Consider the following 18,149-nt stretch of genomic DNA (forward strand, 5'->3'; position numbering starts at 1 on the left):
ATATCTGTTTAGCTGCTATAGTGTACGTGTATATGTGTGTAAGATGTGTTGAGCTGCTATAGTCAACGTGTCTATGTGTGTGAGATGTGTTTAGCTGATATAAGGGACATGTATACGTGTGTGAAATTGTAGAGAGGGTAGTGATTAGCTGCTACAGTGTACGTGTATATGTGTGTGATGTGATAGACAGAACACTGAGTATCTGTAACGGTGTACACTTTTATAATCGTGTGAGATGGTTAAGGGGGTACTGAGTAGCTACTACAATGTACGTGTATATATGTGTAAGATCTAGAGAGGGTAGAGAGCAGCTGCTACAGTGTACAGCTATACGTGTATATATGTGTGAGATGGTAGAGAGAGTAGTGAGTAGCTGCTACGATGTACGTGTATACGTGTGTGAGATAGTAGAGAAAATAGTGAATAGCTGTTACAGTGTACGCTTTTATAACCGTGTGAGATAGTAAAGAGGGTAGTGAGTAGTTGCTACGATGTATGTATGAGTTGTACTGGAAAGAGTAGAGAGTAGCTGTTACAGTGTACGTGTGTGTGAGATAGTACAGCGGGTAGAGAGTAGCTGTTACAGTGTATGTGTGAGTGTGAGATAGTAGAGAGGCTAGGGAGTAGCTGCTACAGTGTACGTGTGTGTGTGAGATAGTAGAGAGGCTAGAGAGCAGCTCCTACAGTGTTCAGGTAAGTGTGTGTAATGATAGAGAGGGCAGTGAGTAGCTCCTACATTGTACACGTAGGTGTGTAAGATGATGGAGACGGTAGACAGTAGCTGTTGTAGTGTACCCGTAAGTGTGAGAGATGATAGAGAAGGCAGTGAGTAGTTGCTACAGTGTACACGTAGGTGTGTGAGATGATACAGACGGTGGAGAGTAGCTGCTACAGTGTACACGTAAGTGTGGGAGATGATAGAGACAATAGAGAGTAGCTGCTACAGAGTACATATAAGTGTGTGTGTGAGAGATGATAGAGAAGGCAGTGAGTAGTTGCTACAGTGTACACGTAAGCGTGGGAGATGATAGAGACGGTAGAGAGTAGCTGCTGCAGTGTACACGTAAGTGTGGGAGATGATAGAGACAATAGAGAGTAGCTGCTACAGTGTTCATATAAGTGTGTGTGAGAGATGATAGAGAAGGCAGTGAGTAGTTGCTACAGTGTACACGTAAGCGTGGGAGATGATAGAGACAGTAGAGTAGCTGCTACAGTGTACACGTAAGTGTGTGAAATGATAGACAGGATAGAGGGTAGCTACTACAGTGCATGTGTGCATGTGTGTGTGGGATGGTAGAAAGTATCTGCTACAGTGTACGTGTATGTGTGTGTGAGATGGTACAAAGTAGCTGTTACGGTCTGTGTGTGCATGTGTGTGAGAGATGGTACAAAGGAGCTGCTACAGTGTACGTGTGAATGTGTGTGTGTGACACGGTAGAAGGTAGCTGCTACAGTGTACGTGTATGTCTGTGACATGATACAAAGTAGCTGGTACAGTGTACGTGTACATGTGTGAGATGGTAGAAAGGATAGAGAGAAGCTGCTACAGTGTACGTGTGCATGTGTGTGTGACATGGTAGACAGAACAGAGAGTAGCTGCTACAGTGCACGTGTGGTATAAAAATGACTGCGACAGTGTACGTGTGCATGTGGGTGTGAGATGGTGCAAGTGTGCATGTGTGTGTGAGACGGTAGAAAGTAGTTGCTACAGTGTACGCGTATGTGTGTCAGATGGTATAAAGTAGCCCCTACAGTGTACGTGTATATGTGTGAGATGGTAGACAGGATAGAGAGTAGCTGCTACAGTGTACGTGTGCATGTGTGTGTAAGATGGTAGAAAGTACTTGCTACAGGGTACGTATATGTGTGTCAGATGGTACAAAGTAGCTGGTACAGTGTACGTGTATATGTGTAGGATGGTAGACAGGATAGAGAGTAGCTGCTACAGTGTACGTGTGCATGTGTGTGTGTAAGATGGTAGAAAGTAGCTGGTACAGTATACGTGTATGTGTGTGAGATGGTAGACAGGATAGAAAGAGTAGTTGCTATAGTGTACGTGTGCGAGATGGTACAAAGTAGCTGCTACATTATACGTGTATGTGTGTGAGATGTTAAGGATGGTACAGAGTGTAAACAATAGTTGCTACAGTGTACTTGCATTCGTCTACATCTGCAGTAGATATAAAATTGTGAACAACAATAGTTGTTCAAAACTTTGACACCAACACAAGTTGATAACCACAAGTAAAATGTGTTGGAAATGATAAAATTGCGTGTATTTTTCTTTACAAGTGTTCTGCCTATTGTTGAATCTCGGCTATTGAAGTCACGAATGTTTTGACGAATGTGCGCCGTGGGACAGTAACTGCGGAATGGTACATGTATGATAAGCCAGCATACCACCAATCACCCGGATTAGTTACAAGGCTAGCGTTCTTTTTTTCAACTGCACTGGTACATGTAAACTGTAAAGGTATGTAAAGGCAAACCCCAAAATGATGAAAATTTGGGGACGGCGTTTTGGGAAATCGTATAGTGGAGTAATGAGAATTTATCGTGTTTATGTATTTGGCGTTTTGAGTTCACCGATCTTTCTGCAAGTACAGCTTCACTGAATGCATGTAGTCATGCCATATCTGAACAACTCTGAACATTTGCATTTCTATCCCATGCAAGTTTACTGTGCCCGATTCGTACAATATATTCCCCGACCAGATTGTCATTTCTATCACTGAAAGTACTTCCTGTCACGCGCGATGCATACTGCAATATGTGTTCAAATTGTAAACATCAAAACACAAGAAAACGCCTGTAAAAAAGTTGTTGTTGATTAGATTGCAAGAAGTAAATTATTAAAAATGAAACCATTTTCCACACAGCTTCTGCACAATTTACGATACTATCATTGAGAGAATTAAATGGATATTGACGACACCTACTTATTTTACACTTTATTCTATGGAATTCCACAATAGCATGAAATATAAAATAAACAACTGTTTCATTTTTTGGGATAACGCTTTTTTTGTTCGTCATTCACGGCTATACCAAACTTTAAAGAGAACACTTGTCATGGCAATTATTTTACACAATAGCTATTTTAATTTTCGCATTTCTTGTAAAAGTAAAATATCATCCCAGATATTCTAATAACTGTTTCTTTTTTTTCTAGTTATTGTTATGCCGTCTTGCGTTGTAGTGTAACGTGTATCCAGTTTTAAATTATGAACATCCGGATAGCTTGAGTAATTATCTAATGTTTAGTGGGGGGGTACTGACCTGATGTTAGACACAACATCGGTCATGTCAGCAAAATGTCTCCTTATAATAGGCCTTCATCAGTTACCACAGTTCTTCTGCTACCGAAGACACTGTGACATGACTTCCACCCACAGATCTCCACCCACACACGCCTATCACAGCACACTGGGTAGCGTGAAGGACTACTGTAATCACTGTGCGACTTCAACCAGAATGTGACAGGCGAGGAGATTGATCAATCCTAAGTCTTGTCTAGTTTCTATACATTTCATTATGTATTCTAAATTAATGTTCAAGAAGGCCTTTAGAGGTTTGTCTGTGAGATAAAATGTTTACTCACGAGGTCGAAAATCTGTGTGAGTGTGAGTCCCATGTGGACGATGACTGGGGTGGAGGCATTTCTCACGGGTCTCACGGACTTTTCGTACCCCCGAGTCAGATACATCATCAGTTTCTGCTCATCCGGTATCCTCTCCTCGATGTCATTGGACGGAATCCACTTCACAGATGGAAAGTTGTCCGGTTTGAGATAGTCATTCTCACCATATTTTGCGTTCATTTCTGCTAAGAACAGGAACAATAATATACATAACATAATAATCATAATAAACATTTTAATACTTATTTATTTATTTATCTATTGATTGACTCATTTATTTACATCATTATTTATTTGATTAGTTTTTACGCCGTACTCAAGAATAGTTCAAGCCTCCCCACGTACGGTCGCAGAGGAAACCAGCACGAACTGGAACATTTCCATAGTCCAAAAACCAAGAGTTAAGACGGTGCATGTTAAAAGCGAAATTTAAGCAGCTCTTTAAAACTACAGGCGATATGGTCGACAAGCAATAACAATAAAAAATGCCTTTACATCCGAGTTTTTCCAGTATGCACCGGCGTGACGCGATCGTGGGTCAGGGCTATTGGGTTCACAAGGATTAGCGGCCAATTGCAAATGTTTCAACTTAAAGCTTAGACATAAACTGTTCTCTTTTGTTCTTTTCTTTCGTTCCTACCACCCCTTTGCCTTGCTTTGCTGGCTAAGATCTGATCGTTAGTAATACCATTGAAAATATGACAAGCTGTCATTGTAGTTGAGGCTGTTAGGATGTTTACGGCACAGGACATAGTCAACTCTTAAATGCCCTGTACTTGTCTGGGAGAATTTGATCAACGGCGATTAAAACTGTTTTTTGATATCTATTCTATGTTTAAACTGACAAACGCGATGCTTTTCTATCTTACTTGAGCAGCCATCCGCACGTCAGTGTCGACTTTCCATTGCAGAGTCAATTTTCTGTCATTTTTTTAATGGTTTGACCTCACTTTGAGTTTTGTTGGGAGACTGCATGTATTTAAAGTATTTCAGTTGATAATGTCTTAAATATGTGCAAGATATGACTTCTACAGCGAATGGACGTGGGAAGATCTGTCAGCAACCTGATCATTGTCGTCGGTTTACCCCGGGCTCTTCCGGGTTTCCTCCCACCATAATGCTTGCTGCCGTCGTGTAAGTGAATTATTCTTGAGTACGGCGTAAAACACCAAACAAATAAATAAAATAAATAAATAAATAAATAATTCTACAGTCAAATGATAGAAGCCAATGATAGAGTAGGAGCCTAACATTTCTGTCCTGTTCCCCCTTCCCAAAATATAATCCTCTTTTGTCGTGTTATACTTTTACATTCAGCGTTCTCCATTGCAAATGTATGGATTTGCAAATCATGCAACTGACTCATTATGCAGTATATGTTGGATATATCCTGCCTTCTACTATTTACGTCACCCTACTTGTTAAACAGTTTAAGATTGTGTTCAAAGCGTTACGAAAATGAATCAAATCCCCACCTTACCCTGTTGCAACTTTTAAAATGACGAGTATTTTAAACTTGAAAATCTGCTTAATCGTATTCCAACAGGCTCACGGTTGAGTATAGGAAAATATAGGCTAACAGAAAGCAGATCCCGTTCAGCTATTCAATTTCATGGCCAGTACACACAGACCACAGGAAACATGTGTCACACATTGGCCATATTATGACGTATTAACCTATTAGTTGCTCCGCTCTTGGGCGAAGGTTATTATACTGTATAATGCCCATAGGCCAGGTGTTACAAGTTAGTTTCATGTGTACAATTTTTTGCAAATAACACTGCTTAGCATCACTAAGTCTTCAAAGTAAACATCAAAGTAAGAATCATATATGATTGGTATATATAAATATGGTAAGTTTTAATACGATTTTCTAGTTTTCTGGAAGTGAAATAAGAGGTCCTCATAACTTGTTCTCAATTCACGTCTTTGAAGTGACACAAAAAAGAAATGAAGTAAGCTACAAGGGCAAGATGTACTTGACATTAGTTTTACTTTTTGAGGCTCTTTCACTCTGTTAAACGCAATCATGTGCTTGAATTGCATGTTGGGCTTTGGGAATATATTCATCATGTATGATGATTGAGGTGAGACACAGAACTTGTCTGTATTTATCCGTAGATTTGGAAGAATTTCTTGAGACGATTCCTCGTACAGTACATACTCAATAACATGGCCGATATATTCCATCATCCCTTATCCCAAATACAGATGGACAAGAAGCTTATGACAAAGCAGCTCATTGAGTTTGCACCTAAAATTTATGCATCAGACTACGTTTAGTTCATTGACAAAAACGCCAACACAGTAAAGGTCCAGATACTGTGATTATTGTGAAGGTCAGGATAGCTATACACTTGTCACACATATGGACAGGTAGGATGGAATGTGAATCAAACTGGCTTCTGCCTTCATTTCTTACCTTAATACGTTAAAAAGTATAATTCGAAACACTGAGAATAACCTGTAAAAAAATCTTGTAACCTAGACAACTGACTTTGATGCTCAGACTCATGGGCAATTTAATGCTATAACAGTAGCAAGCGATGCTGTGAAATTGATCAAGACGACATATACCAAACGTTTACATTATTTCGATATCCATGTAAGAACCATAGCGTTTTCGTAGGCGTGTAACATCAGGGTTGCAGTACTCACCTTTGCCTATTACAGATTTCATAATAATGGCTAGAAGAGCACCAAGCGCCACACACCAAAGCGCCTTCATAGCCAACGACTGTAATGCCGAGCGAACAGTGTCAGAAGATGGGATAGTTGGTTGCTGAAGCTGTCATTTGAGTAGATGTGCCCTCTGTCTTACTATCCGTTCGCCTTTGCTGGGCCACGCGGGGAAGGTAAAAGTGGCCTGGGGAGAATGTTAACTACGTGTTGTCTAGTGGTACCGGTCCAGTATCACAGGATAAACACAGCCTGACATGCTGAGCCGAGCCAGGGGAAAGCACAGCTGACGGGATACAAGTCAATGTAAGCATCTGAAAAACCAATAACCCACACGGAGTCAGAATGAAAGGTGCATTGTTTTAGGAGAGTTCCGAACAATACCGAAAAATATGTCTCAGTTGCTGTGTACTAATGCTGGACAGACATCGCGCTGGAGCCCAACATCCAACTCCTGCAATCTTTTCACAGCTTGTGACAGAAGCGATAACCTCGTTTGCTCACCAATGAATCGACAATCGATCAAATCTGGCCTCTCTATTTCAAGTTATATGCTTTTCTGTTTGCAACCAGCGGAACGGCCCTTCGGTCATGTTTTAACATAGGTTTTGCTGCAATTCTTGACGCTGTCGGGACGGCATGAGTGGGACAAACAGACGTACAAGAGAGAGCAAACAGACAGATAACTGCTAAACTCAGAGGCCAGGTTCATTCCACAGATAGCTGTCTCAGTTGAACTGTATCCATACCAGGAAGCCTAATCACACAGAGGCCCCTTTCATAGTCACACAAGATGAAAAATGCCTTTTTTCAATCGATCATTCGTTGTCAGTTTTCGTAAGACTACCGTCACTCTAGCATTCGGCAGTCTTCGTTAATGATATGGAAAACCCCGAAGTGAAACGAACCATCACATTCAGCCTGCCATCGATAAAGTCGTTAGCGATAAGAAAATGGTGTGATATTCTTCAACTGATTTTGCACGGAGTGATGTCACACTTATCAACTACCGATCTACTCGAAAAGTCCTTCAACCTTCGCTAAGAGTAACGCACAGCGCTAAATCTAGGATCAACCAAATGAGGTCCAACTCTGCTGTCAGTTTAACGCCCTGGCAAGCCGACTGTGCGCTGACTCCGTCCGCAGAATCAATCTTATTATTGACCGTTGATTTTACCGAAGGGTTTGCATTTGACCGAGGAAGAACCGTTTAATTTCTGAACTTGGATTCTCGGAGCGCTACTTACTGTGTACGAATGACACTCAATCACGACCTACTGATAGAACCGCCAGGCAGGAAGAAGGAACAAAGAAACTTCTTATACAATACAGTGAAATCTGAAACCAGTTGCCTTACCTTACTTTATTGGGCTCCGTTTTGAGGAAACACTGTGACATTGCTATAAAGACCAAACAACCGAAACTCCGCCAATTGTCAGTGTTAATTATTACATTATTGGCCTATTAGACACTTCTCACAAGTTTGTAGCCTGTCTATACGCTCCTATTCTAGGCGATATCTTTAACCCTTTGAATACATCCACCTTTTCCTGGGTAAGATAGTTTCTTATGCTATGGGCAATGTGCAAATATAAGACAAAACTGAAATATGAACAGTCGCTAATAAGCAACTTGAATTTCTTTGAATTATAATACTAATATTTTAGTCTTAAATGGGTTCTTGCAACCAGGAGCACCATAACACAACAGAAAAATACTCATTAACACTAGAGGGCTTTTTTGACTACCCTCCATCTGCACTTCCCTCCCCCGCCAATACCAATGTTGGGGACCTTAACTAAAGCTAGCAGATCAGCACCAATATTAACAATGGCCTCACCGTGGAACGCACACTAGAGGACGTTAACTCAGCTGATCATATAGACGTTTCCCGAAATCAAGCCGAGGAGCCTGTGAGTGTAAACAGCTGGTCTAACATAGCCAGAATCTCTCTCTTTTTGCCAAATGTACATTAATTAAGAGGGCTCTGTCAGAGAGAAATCAATTAACGAATCTGCACTCCCACTTCGACTTCTTACCACGGGTCACCGAGGCCTGGTTCACTTTTAGGTTTTAGCAGTTTATTCCTGATGACTAGAGCGGCTGGACAGAGTAGAAAAAACTCAGTGAATGCAGCCTCATTCCGGTAAAGCTCCAGATTTAACCCCAAACGACATCAGCCTATTAATTCATCAGTCCAGTAAGAGCCGTAGGATCTGATGTCTTAGCTCCGTATTTCATGATACTATCCGGTAAAGCTTCTTAATATTAAACCCACGAGTGTTCCATTTTCTTATTAGGCTTTAGATGATGCTCGCATCAACTACACATGTATTCACTAGACAGTCGTTCCAGCTCATAGCTGTGTTAACGTTAAGTTGCTGAAAAATGTCAAATTACACCTATCATTTACATCAATGTACTTTTTAAATTAGTATTTAATAATTAGCAGCGTATTCAAAATATTTTAACATATAAGATGACGATCAGGTTTATGGATGTGAGAAATGAGGACGCCAGAGTTAACCACCACTCTTATCTAAGGCTAGTTTGAGCGCTCCGCCGAATAGCGGAGATAAGAGTTGCGAAATCTACTTGAATTCTGTACACATTGTATAGAGTTAAACTTATAAATGGTAAAGCATGTAACGTCTACAAGAACGCCACCATTAACCAAAATACACTGAAGGGCTATCTGTATTGAAAACACATACATGTACAAACTATTCCTACAAACGCAAGCAGAGATGTGTTCAAGAACAAGTCGATCGCCCCAAACCCACCGACCTTTCATCGAATCCATTTTTGCCATTTATTTTACTACTTGTAGAACCATGCCTACTATGTAGTTTACTGGCCCTCTTTTCATTTTATGTTTTTTTCGTTGAGACCATCTATTAACCGTGAGTTCTTTGTTTTCGTCCAATCTTTAAGTCAACCTTGTATCTATACATAGTTACATAAACCTATGTAAAGCTTTTCGTACAAAGAAGCACAAACCCATCAGCAAAAGTAGGGTGGTCAAATATTTAATAAGGCTAACAGATTATTTTGTTAACAACAGCTTTGTCAACAATGCACTGGTATAGGAAACTTCACCTTGGCACGATCATACTTACATATTGATAAACACAGAAAGGGCTGAATGCACATTTTAAAAACATCTATAAACTGTGCTGACGTTGAAGTGAACTGCATACATAATAGGTGTGACAATATACCGCGATAAGGCCCACCGAAAAACAGATTCTACACAAAGCACAACAAAACACGTCGTAATCCAACAGTGCAAATATGTTTACGGGGCTAGTAATCTGCAATTATTTTTGTCTCAAACTGTGGGGTAAATAGGCTAAGAAAAACGTGTCAAAAAGTTTGGGAAGCTTTACTAAACTATGGGTCTCAAGAAAGCTAATACTGACATCGGCAATGCATTGTGGACATTGCTGCCCTGTAAGTACAATGGAAGCTATTGAGACCCTGGCATTTTGTGGAAGGTGATATCAACAATGTGGATAAACTAACAATATCACTTCCGCAAGGATCAGTGTTACAGACGAACGTATACCTCATACATAGTCATTAGTTCACATATTGAATTTGCTAAATCAAGTTATAGATACCTATGAATATCTGCTTCATTGATAATGAGCAAAAACTGTCTGGCAAAAATGGTAAGCTGTACATTTTGGTTATTATTTGATTCCTGTTTGGGTTATATGAGATATCTATGAGTGAGGCTGCCTAACTTAGAAGAAATCTTTCACTACCGTACAGTGTATTTCGTGATTGTGCGCACTTTTCTGTTTTCAGTTCCACATCAATCGTAACTGCCTCCATGGGTGAAGTTCTCTGTATGTATGTACATTGGCTTGAGGTCTCGTTACTTCATGCTGGATCTGTCTAATTTCCGTGAAATGTGTATTTCCACGGTGAGTAATTCTAGACTATTCTTCAGTTTTGAAGACAACGACATTGACCGGAAGAATATGCACGAATTATAACAACCAAGACAAGGCTATTTTCTATCAATGTGCTTGAATTACTTTAAACCGTGTCAAAAAATTTCACAATGACTGAAAATTACTTTGTTTCATTTCAAACTCCGTTGGCATGCCTATATGAATTATGCAGCTGCTTGAACAGACGGAGATTAAGCCTCATTGTTATCATAGACTTCCAAGAAATGAAAATACCCCTTAGCACTGAACTGATATTATGGAGTGCGAAGCAATGACACAGAAAAAAAAAATGATGTTAATTGATGTCTCTGGACACATTTGTGTTGTGGTTTCTATGACGATTGTAAGGAACTGTTACCCATTGGTATAATATTTATACTGCTAACTGGATAAAATTACCAATGGTATCTACACCACACAGGCGTCCCTGACTGGAAAAATGGGTGATAAGAACACTTTCTAACTTCCGTAACTGGAATGGGGTCAAATGGTCAAACAGAATGGGTAATTAGGCCCCGCCTGAGGGCCTGATGCTCTAAAATGATAGCGGAAGGGAGCAACAAATTTCTCTCTTGCAAGCACTCGCTCTCGTATAAACGAAAGACGTGATTGCCATCGAAGAAGATCCGGCACTGCTGGACCCGGACGCATTTGGAAATCAGGATATCATTATGGCCAAAAATAGCGGGCAATTATAAGACTGGGGGCTACAGAAAGTTTATTGTTCGCGTGTAATTTCATGACTGTGGCGAACGAGTCCACTTGACGCCGAGTGTTTGGGTATGAGCAACAGGATATGTGTCAGCTAAACGTCAGACATAGATTACATGTACGTGAGTGTGCGGTACATGAATACCAGGGCATCATGTACACAATTGCCACAACACGCGCCAATGATTAAAAATTAAACGACATTTGCTATTTCCACGAGACGCCGCAGGCACTGGTTACCGACCGGAATGCACTCCGCCAGCACTACCCAAGAAATTAGTTCTTGTTTTTGCGCCAATAAATGGCTTAAGGGTTTCAATAAACCACGTGCGTATGTCTTTGTCGTTGGGGTCATCTTGCTATACCCTTCAAGGTAAATTTGACCGCCATGGCCCATGACCTGGTCTTTTATATAATCTTTCTCAGATCATCAATCTTTATTTCAGTAATGTCAAACAGTATATCTATTATTCATGTATGCCAGTCGCCGTGAAACCGTAGCTATGCAATCTGTCGAGTTCGTCGCGTTCTCATATTACAACTGATCAGACAACTTTTATTATCTAAACGGAGACATCACACCAGCCTGTCTACTTCAGGATATTGTAACACTGGGATCAAATTGCTCATTGGCATTGGATTCTGAGAGCATTGGAATATTGTAGTTAGGTTATAAGGATATCTCGTGACGTGATTAATTAACTCAATCGACTTTCTGCACCGTTCGAACAGCTGACGCTATACATAAGGGGCGGGGGGGGGGGGGGGACCGACCAAACTTTTACTGATATGACACAAAGTATTTACTACAAACGTTGTAACGGTCATTTACTACTTTATCAGTCATAATACTTTTGTATATACACGTATGAAACACACCGGAAAATGATGTCAGTTAAAATTAAATGTAAACGGTTTCAAGCCGCAGAATATATTTGCACACTGTGTCACAGTGTTCAAATATTGGACAACATCCGCCGAGAGTAGAATATATAGCCTGTAATAGGTATAGGCTATAAATCGTTCATTTCTGTTCTCACATATCACAAATTTTCCAATATAAGGACTTTAAACTCCATATACGAAAAATGAATTTGAAAACCCTTGGTTCACCCATGTTCAACACTGGTCCTTTCTTAGCCGCCGGATTACGATTTCTAAATAATGAATGTTCATTATTCAGACAGAAGACAGCGTGTTGGAGAGACCACCCAAATGACATTCCTTGCGTCTTACCAAGACAGCGTGTTGGAGAGACCACCCAAACTGACATTCCCTGCGTCTTACCAACACTACTGAAAACCGCTCACAGCCTCTCTTTGCTTGATACCATCCTAATTTTTCTTTATATAATTTCTTAGATCTTTGGTGGTTCATGTTCATCGTTATGTTGTGAAGAAAACATTGCAACTGTTCAATATAAAAACTAGTGGTTGTGTTGATTTGAAATTGCAAATTCACGCAATCCGTTGCAAGGATGGACTTTGTGACCTGTGTACTTATCACCGCTGTTTCTCTGCTTTTAAGAGTATATTCATATTAGTCTGACAGAGGCTTGTAAACATTTTCTACATTCCGACAACTTCCATCGTCAGATAAAAATGTTTAAAATAGAGTGTCTCTCATTTTCTTGAGAATCACTATTCCGGGGAGATCGTTAGACCCCCTTCCGGGACAAATCGAATTGCTTGAACAGGACCGCGAACACTACATCTTAAATGAAAATAAGAAAGATTCAGTTTTACAGATATAAACTTTGGTTGAGGTACTTGCAAGCCATACAGCTAAGTTATGATCATGGAAATCAAACTATTGGACAAAAATTCACTCAGTATATTTTCTCTCAGCACATTTTCTCCAACACGGAACGTCTAATAGTAGTTTCTTCTGCGCTTGTCTCACTTTAGAACGAATTTCTTATTCTGCACTCATTGTTGGAAGCTGATCCTAGATGAGTAAAAAGCGCATCCCGCTGCACGGCAGAGACAGTTTTTTTCTCAGTAACGAACGGCTTGACACTGCAGGTGTATCTTTGCCGAGTCGCGAAAAGCCATGAATAATGGATGACAGTGAAACCATAACACGCCGTGTCACGGACAGCAACTGGATACCGATTTATCCTCTGAAATATTCATGTCTGTCTTTACTCCAAGATAAAGTAATTATCTCTTATTCGGCTGCATAAAACTCTCAGCCGCCACAAACGACGGGTGAGAAGTGGGTGGAGGAGGGTGCTGATCAAGAAGGTGATAAATATATGCCGATGACCGTGGGGACTGGTCAACTTCTGCTGTTTTGACTGGGAAAAAATACCGATCCTATACTATCAGATGTTTTTGTTCCAGAACATTATTTTGGTCATGACAAACTTTGTATTTAAATAAGCATATTTCGTTATCAAGCATATTTATTGGTGCTTATAACACAGAGATTATATAAATACTCCCCGTCTGTATACGTAATCTGTCGATGGTCGTGGGTTTCACAGCCCGCCCTCCTCCTACCTCAATGTTGTCTGCCATCGTATCCGTCAAATGTACATGAGATATATTTATTTTATTTGTGAAAAAAACGCCAATAACATAAATAATTAAATCTAACACATGTACACAATTTATTTTGTTCTCCAGCATAAGTTTTCCAACAGACATAAAACCACGCGAACTTTTTCCGGGACAGCTACAATACACATAGAATGTTGCAAGCCACAATTGCCTTCTCCATATATAAAACAGGTGATATTCGGATTTGTATTTTAATATAAATTCTATCTTAGTTATCGATAAGGCAAAAATGGATTGTCCGAAACAGTTTACCGGCCTTTGGCCAATTCTCCACCAGCAGAGCGAGGTCAGTGTGTATGTCATATGGACAGAAGACAAGTGATATTCCACGAACTGCATGTAATACCACATATAAGTGTTCATAGAAACACAATCCTTCGCTTACTGTTACCAAGGTCCCAGAAGAATGGAGGCAAATGAGTCTCAAAATTCCCTGCCCCACGCTAAGGGTCAATTAACACCACTGGTTAGACTGTTGGAAGATGGACACTGTTAAATCTAACACATATTTCGGTAAACACGTGTATTTTAAGCGGGACGAAAATTTGATTTTTAATGTGGATATCGAAAATCATATGAATATTCATATATCACGAAAAAATGTACCATTAACGTAATGGTAACAATTTACTTGTAGCAATCAGAAAAATCACACGTGCTGGAAACAAATCCACGACTAGAGCCTCAATTTACATTAAAGCGCAACTCAAACAGGGGAGTTAATGCAATGTTGAAAAAGAGTTACTTTAGAACTATACTTTACTGACTCCTTTTATATGTTGTACGCTCTGTGTTAATGACAGTACATTATCATTGGCATTAACCTCTCTGGATTCACGTAAAGAAAACACTGCTACTAAAACATCTTACTGTTTCAATAGCTGCCACTAATCTGTGTTCATATATTACAGGCTTCATACACTATTTCCAATATAAACTGTTTACACATATTTTTTGTATTCTGTCTTACATTTTGCTGTTAGTTTGTATTGTAGAACAAATGAGCTCTATTACTTTATCCTTTTTTTTATCATAGTTACTAGAACAAGCTGCTTACAAATCTGGGGACAACCTATCTGGTTTTTACGATATAATTATAGACGTACTGCTTGCAATTGCCATGAAATTATCATAACCAACTGTATTTGATTGATTGGTGTTTTGGTTACGCCGCACTTATTATATTTTTTTTATATATATATATATATATATTTCACTCATACGACGACTGCCAGCATTTATGGTGGGTGGAAACCGGGCGGAGCTCGAGTGAAACTCACGACCATCCGCAGGTTGTTGCCAGACCTTCCACGTATGGCCAGGTAGCCAGCATGAGCTGAGTTGAACTCACAGCGACCGCATTGGTGAGAGGTTTCTGGGTCACTACGCTACGCTAGAGCGCTCATTAACTGAGCCACTACCAAACTTTAGGTCAGAATTCTAATTGTTGAATGTATATACAAACTTATCATTCCATCATTTGGGTTACAAAATGACTTTGCTTGACGGTGTAGAAAAAATGATCTTGCATACAAAACACACAACTTTGGATCTCGAAGTTTTTAAAAATGGCAAATAAATACTTCTAATATTTTGTATTCTCCACCAAGAATAAGCTAATAACCAGGAATTTCTACTGTATGGGTTGACTAGCGAAATATATCGACTGTCTTCTAATGTAAAAACGTATGAAAACTGATTCTTATAAGATATATTAAACACCATAAAAAACACAATTAAATACCATGAAAATGTAAACGTGTACTGGCAAGTGGGTCGAAATCGTGTGAAACATTTTACGATGCTTGATGAGGCCTCTACCTCTTAAGTGTACATTCCGTTATCGTGTTTGCTAAAAATGGTAAAATTTTCTTGTATCTTCTTACCATGACGTGTAATGTAATTTTGTTTCGCCGTAAACCTCATCTAAGCGAATTTTAGCGAATCAATAGCAACGCTTTTGTCGAAATACTGAAAGAGACTAAAGCTATCGCTACTTGCAGGTTGCCGTGTAGAAAGACCATTAAACTGAACAGCAGTTGCACAAAACGCCGACAAGATTTAAATATCAAGGTACGGCTCATGATCAAGACATTACTTAACAGATAAATAAAGTTTGAATTGTTGCATAAACTGCATGGAAAGATTGGGCGGCCAAGTGTTTGAGCACGCGGCGAAAAGCTAAAATCGAACAATGATTAAGAATGCCGTTTGTATTTACAGTCAGATTTTCAACTAATATTAAATTTATTTCTAAGCTGATAACAACAAGACATAAGAAACTTACATTTATTTTTTGGAAATAAATTTTTCTTATATCTGCCGGTTTTTACAACATTTCACGAATGTCTCAGTTGTTTTGATATCGCGATCTATATGCCAATTAAAGTGCAGTCGTGTCTGAAGCTTGAAGCTTGTTGCCATTTCGCATCACTTCACACACAGCACATGTCCCAAGTGGTCCCGTTATCATGCTCATTATATGAGCTTTCCATTAAACTTGGCATGTTGTCAAATTGTAACGGTATCCATTTTGACAACCGTGGGTGTTAGAATATGCAGTAACTACGCAATGCAATGCTCTCCACTGCATGTGTAGATACATATTGGATTTTTCTCTGTGGTTAGGCGAGTAAGGCCACATGTCTGTCTATATCGTTATGACGACTAGGTTTCATGATATGTAGCCTATGTCTATATCGTTATGTGGGCTAGGTTACATTATATGTCTGTCTATATCACTATGGCGATTAGGTTACATGACATATTTGTCTGTATCGATCTGAGGGTTAGGTTTCATGATATGTCTGTCTATATCGCTATGGCGATTAGGTAACGTCATATGTCTGTCTGCATCGTTATGAGGGCTAGGTTACATGGACAAAGAGGTCAAATATATCTGTCAGGCAAAGGTGTAAATCAGTGCATTTTATTGGTAATTCTTTTCAAGACTACATCATATCAGGTTCAAGTCGTTCTGTTCCCTAGCTCTTGGACGTTATGGTGCAACCTAAGCGATTTTGTAGTGCATATGTGCAGGTGTTGAATATTCACCGTACAACGCCCCCATTCGCCCAATACACACACACACGAGTGATGAAGAATCACAATGGTGTCACATATTTGATTTTATTATCACTTCATTACTTGTTTATTTTCTGAGTATTTGGGCAGGATCACAAGATTGAATACACAGAACAAATGGGATTGGCCCAAGAATGACATTTTTAAAACCAAAACTGTAGACACGTCCAAATGATAAAAAGGTTCACAGAAGAAGATCACGCGATCAGTGTTCATCATTTTATACAAGCATAACTGTATAATTTTAATCGTAGGCTTTTATCAAAATCAAAGACAGAATGAAACAAGGCATTGTGGGATGAAATTGAAACACAATTAAACTGTAATCGTTCTGACCAAAAAAACGATTTTTGACAAACAAAATGATGATGGTATGGAATGTGACAGCCACACATACCGCGAATACATTCATTCAGATTTAACACAAGATGGACTTAATGGATCAGAGATACAAACTTAATATTGAATATTCCATCCTCGAGAGATACAAGCTCGTTAATATTGTGGAATGATATGTTCTTTTTTTTTATCCACGGATTAATCACTCTAATATACCATGCACTGGGTTTCCAAATGACTATCTGCATTCTGATTACTGTCCGTGATGTCATTCTGTATTACCATACACACGTGTACACGTTTTTTAAACACTATCGGTATATCTACTTCCCAATATTCCCATAAAACCTTAATTAAACACTGTTCAGAGTACATAGCTGACGTGCATATCGACCGTTATATGACGTTGTGATTCCGATATAACATAACAGTCAACATTCTGACATAACAATGTGCACGATACACCGCGATCGCAAGAATCCATTCTATGAAGTGTTCTGTAATGATTACTGGATCAACTACTGTCCTATTTCCACAACTCATGCAATTAGTTCGCTTGTTGACCTTCAGCCGACATCCGTATTGGTGCTTATATACACCACAGCCGATGACAAACCAGAACCTCTAAACTATGTACTATGTGCAGCGGAGAGGCTAAGGTCATAGTAAAGTTACAGAGTCTCTTCTGGTCAGAACTGACCGATTGCTCAGCGCCAGATTCTACGAAGTTAATGGTAAGAATTATATATCAGGCGTTAAATGAATAGATCTGATTGATCATGGCTTCTCACTTACCGCGATTTCGACTCGCATCCTCCGCCTGCCATCCGCGCCTTGCCAACACGCTATCTTCTCTACCTTATCGCTCCGTCCAGTTATTGACTAAGGCACCCAGTCTCAAAAGCCATTCGAGTAATCCCTAATGCGTTTTTTCTTCACCTCAAAGCAGCTTACTTGATGGCCCATCGTCATGAAATAGCGGGAGACACCTCAACGTTGTGCTCCTAGCGCTCTGACTGGCATTCCCCACCGCTTCATCCCTGAGGTTTCGATCTACAGTCGAGTTGAGAGACGTCCGCTATACGCACACCTTTAGTGATTATCACAATCAGTCTCCGCTTTAATTTCAGGGGACATAAGCTAGTTTTTGGCAACAAGCTAACCCAGGAG

At 39.7% G+C, this 18,149-nt stretch overlaps 1 protein-coding gene across 3 annotated transcripts in view; it reads right to left on the reverse strand.

Annotated features, from left to right (window-relative positions):
• LOC135472826 (neuronal acetylcholine receptor subunit alpha-10-like) overlaps positions 1-17,912 on the reverse strand; it is a 38,964-nt gene extending 21,052 nt beyond the window's left edge. Inside the window, exons 1-3 of one of the 3 annotated variants that reach the window (XM_064752517.1) lie at positions 17,775-17,912; positions 6,299-6,633; positions 3,602-3,825 (exon numbers count right to left, since the gene is read on the reverse strand). In XM_064752517.1, coding sequence (XP_064608587.1) covers positions 3,602-3,825; positions 6,299-6,368 — 294 coding nt within the window. In that variant the 5' untranslated portion in view covers positions 6,369-6,633; positions 17,775-17,912. Of the gene's footprint in view, positions 1-3,601; positions 3,826-6,298; positions 6,709-17,774 lie in introns of those variants that run through there. The other 2 variants (XM_064752518.1, XM_064752516.1) reach the window with 2 other exon arrangements.
• Positions 17,913-18,149: the final 237 nt, after the last annotated feature.

The sequence above is a fragment of the Liolophura sinensis genome, chromosome 8 (assembly GCF_032854445.1).
Source record: "Liolophura sinensis isolate JHLJ2023 chromosome 8, CUHK_Ljap_v2, whole genome shotgun sequence".
Classification (NCBI taxonomy): Eukaryota; Metazoa; Mollusca; class Polyplacophora; order Chitonida; family Chitonidae; genus Liolophura; species Liolophura sinensis.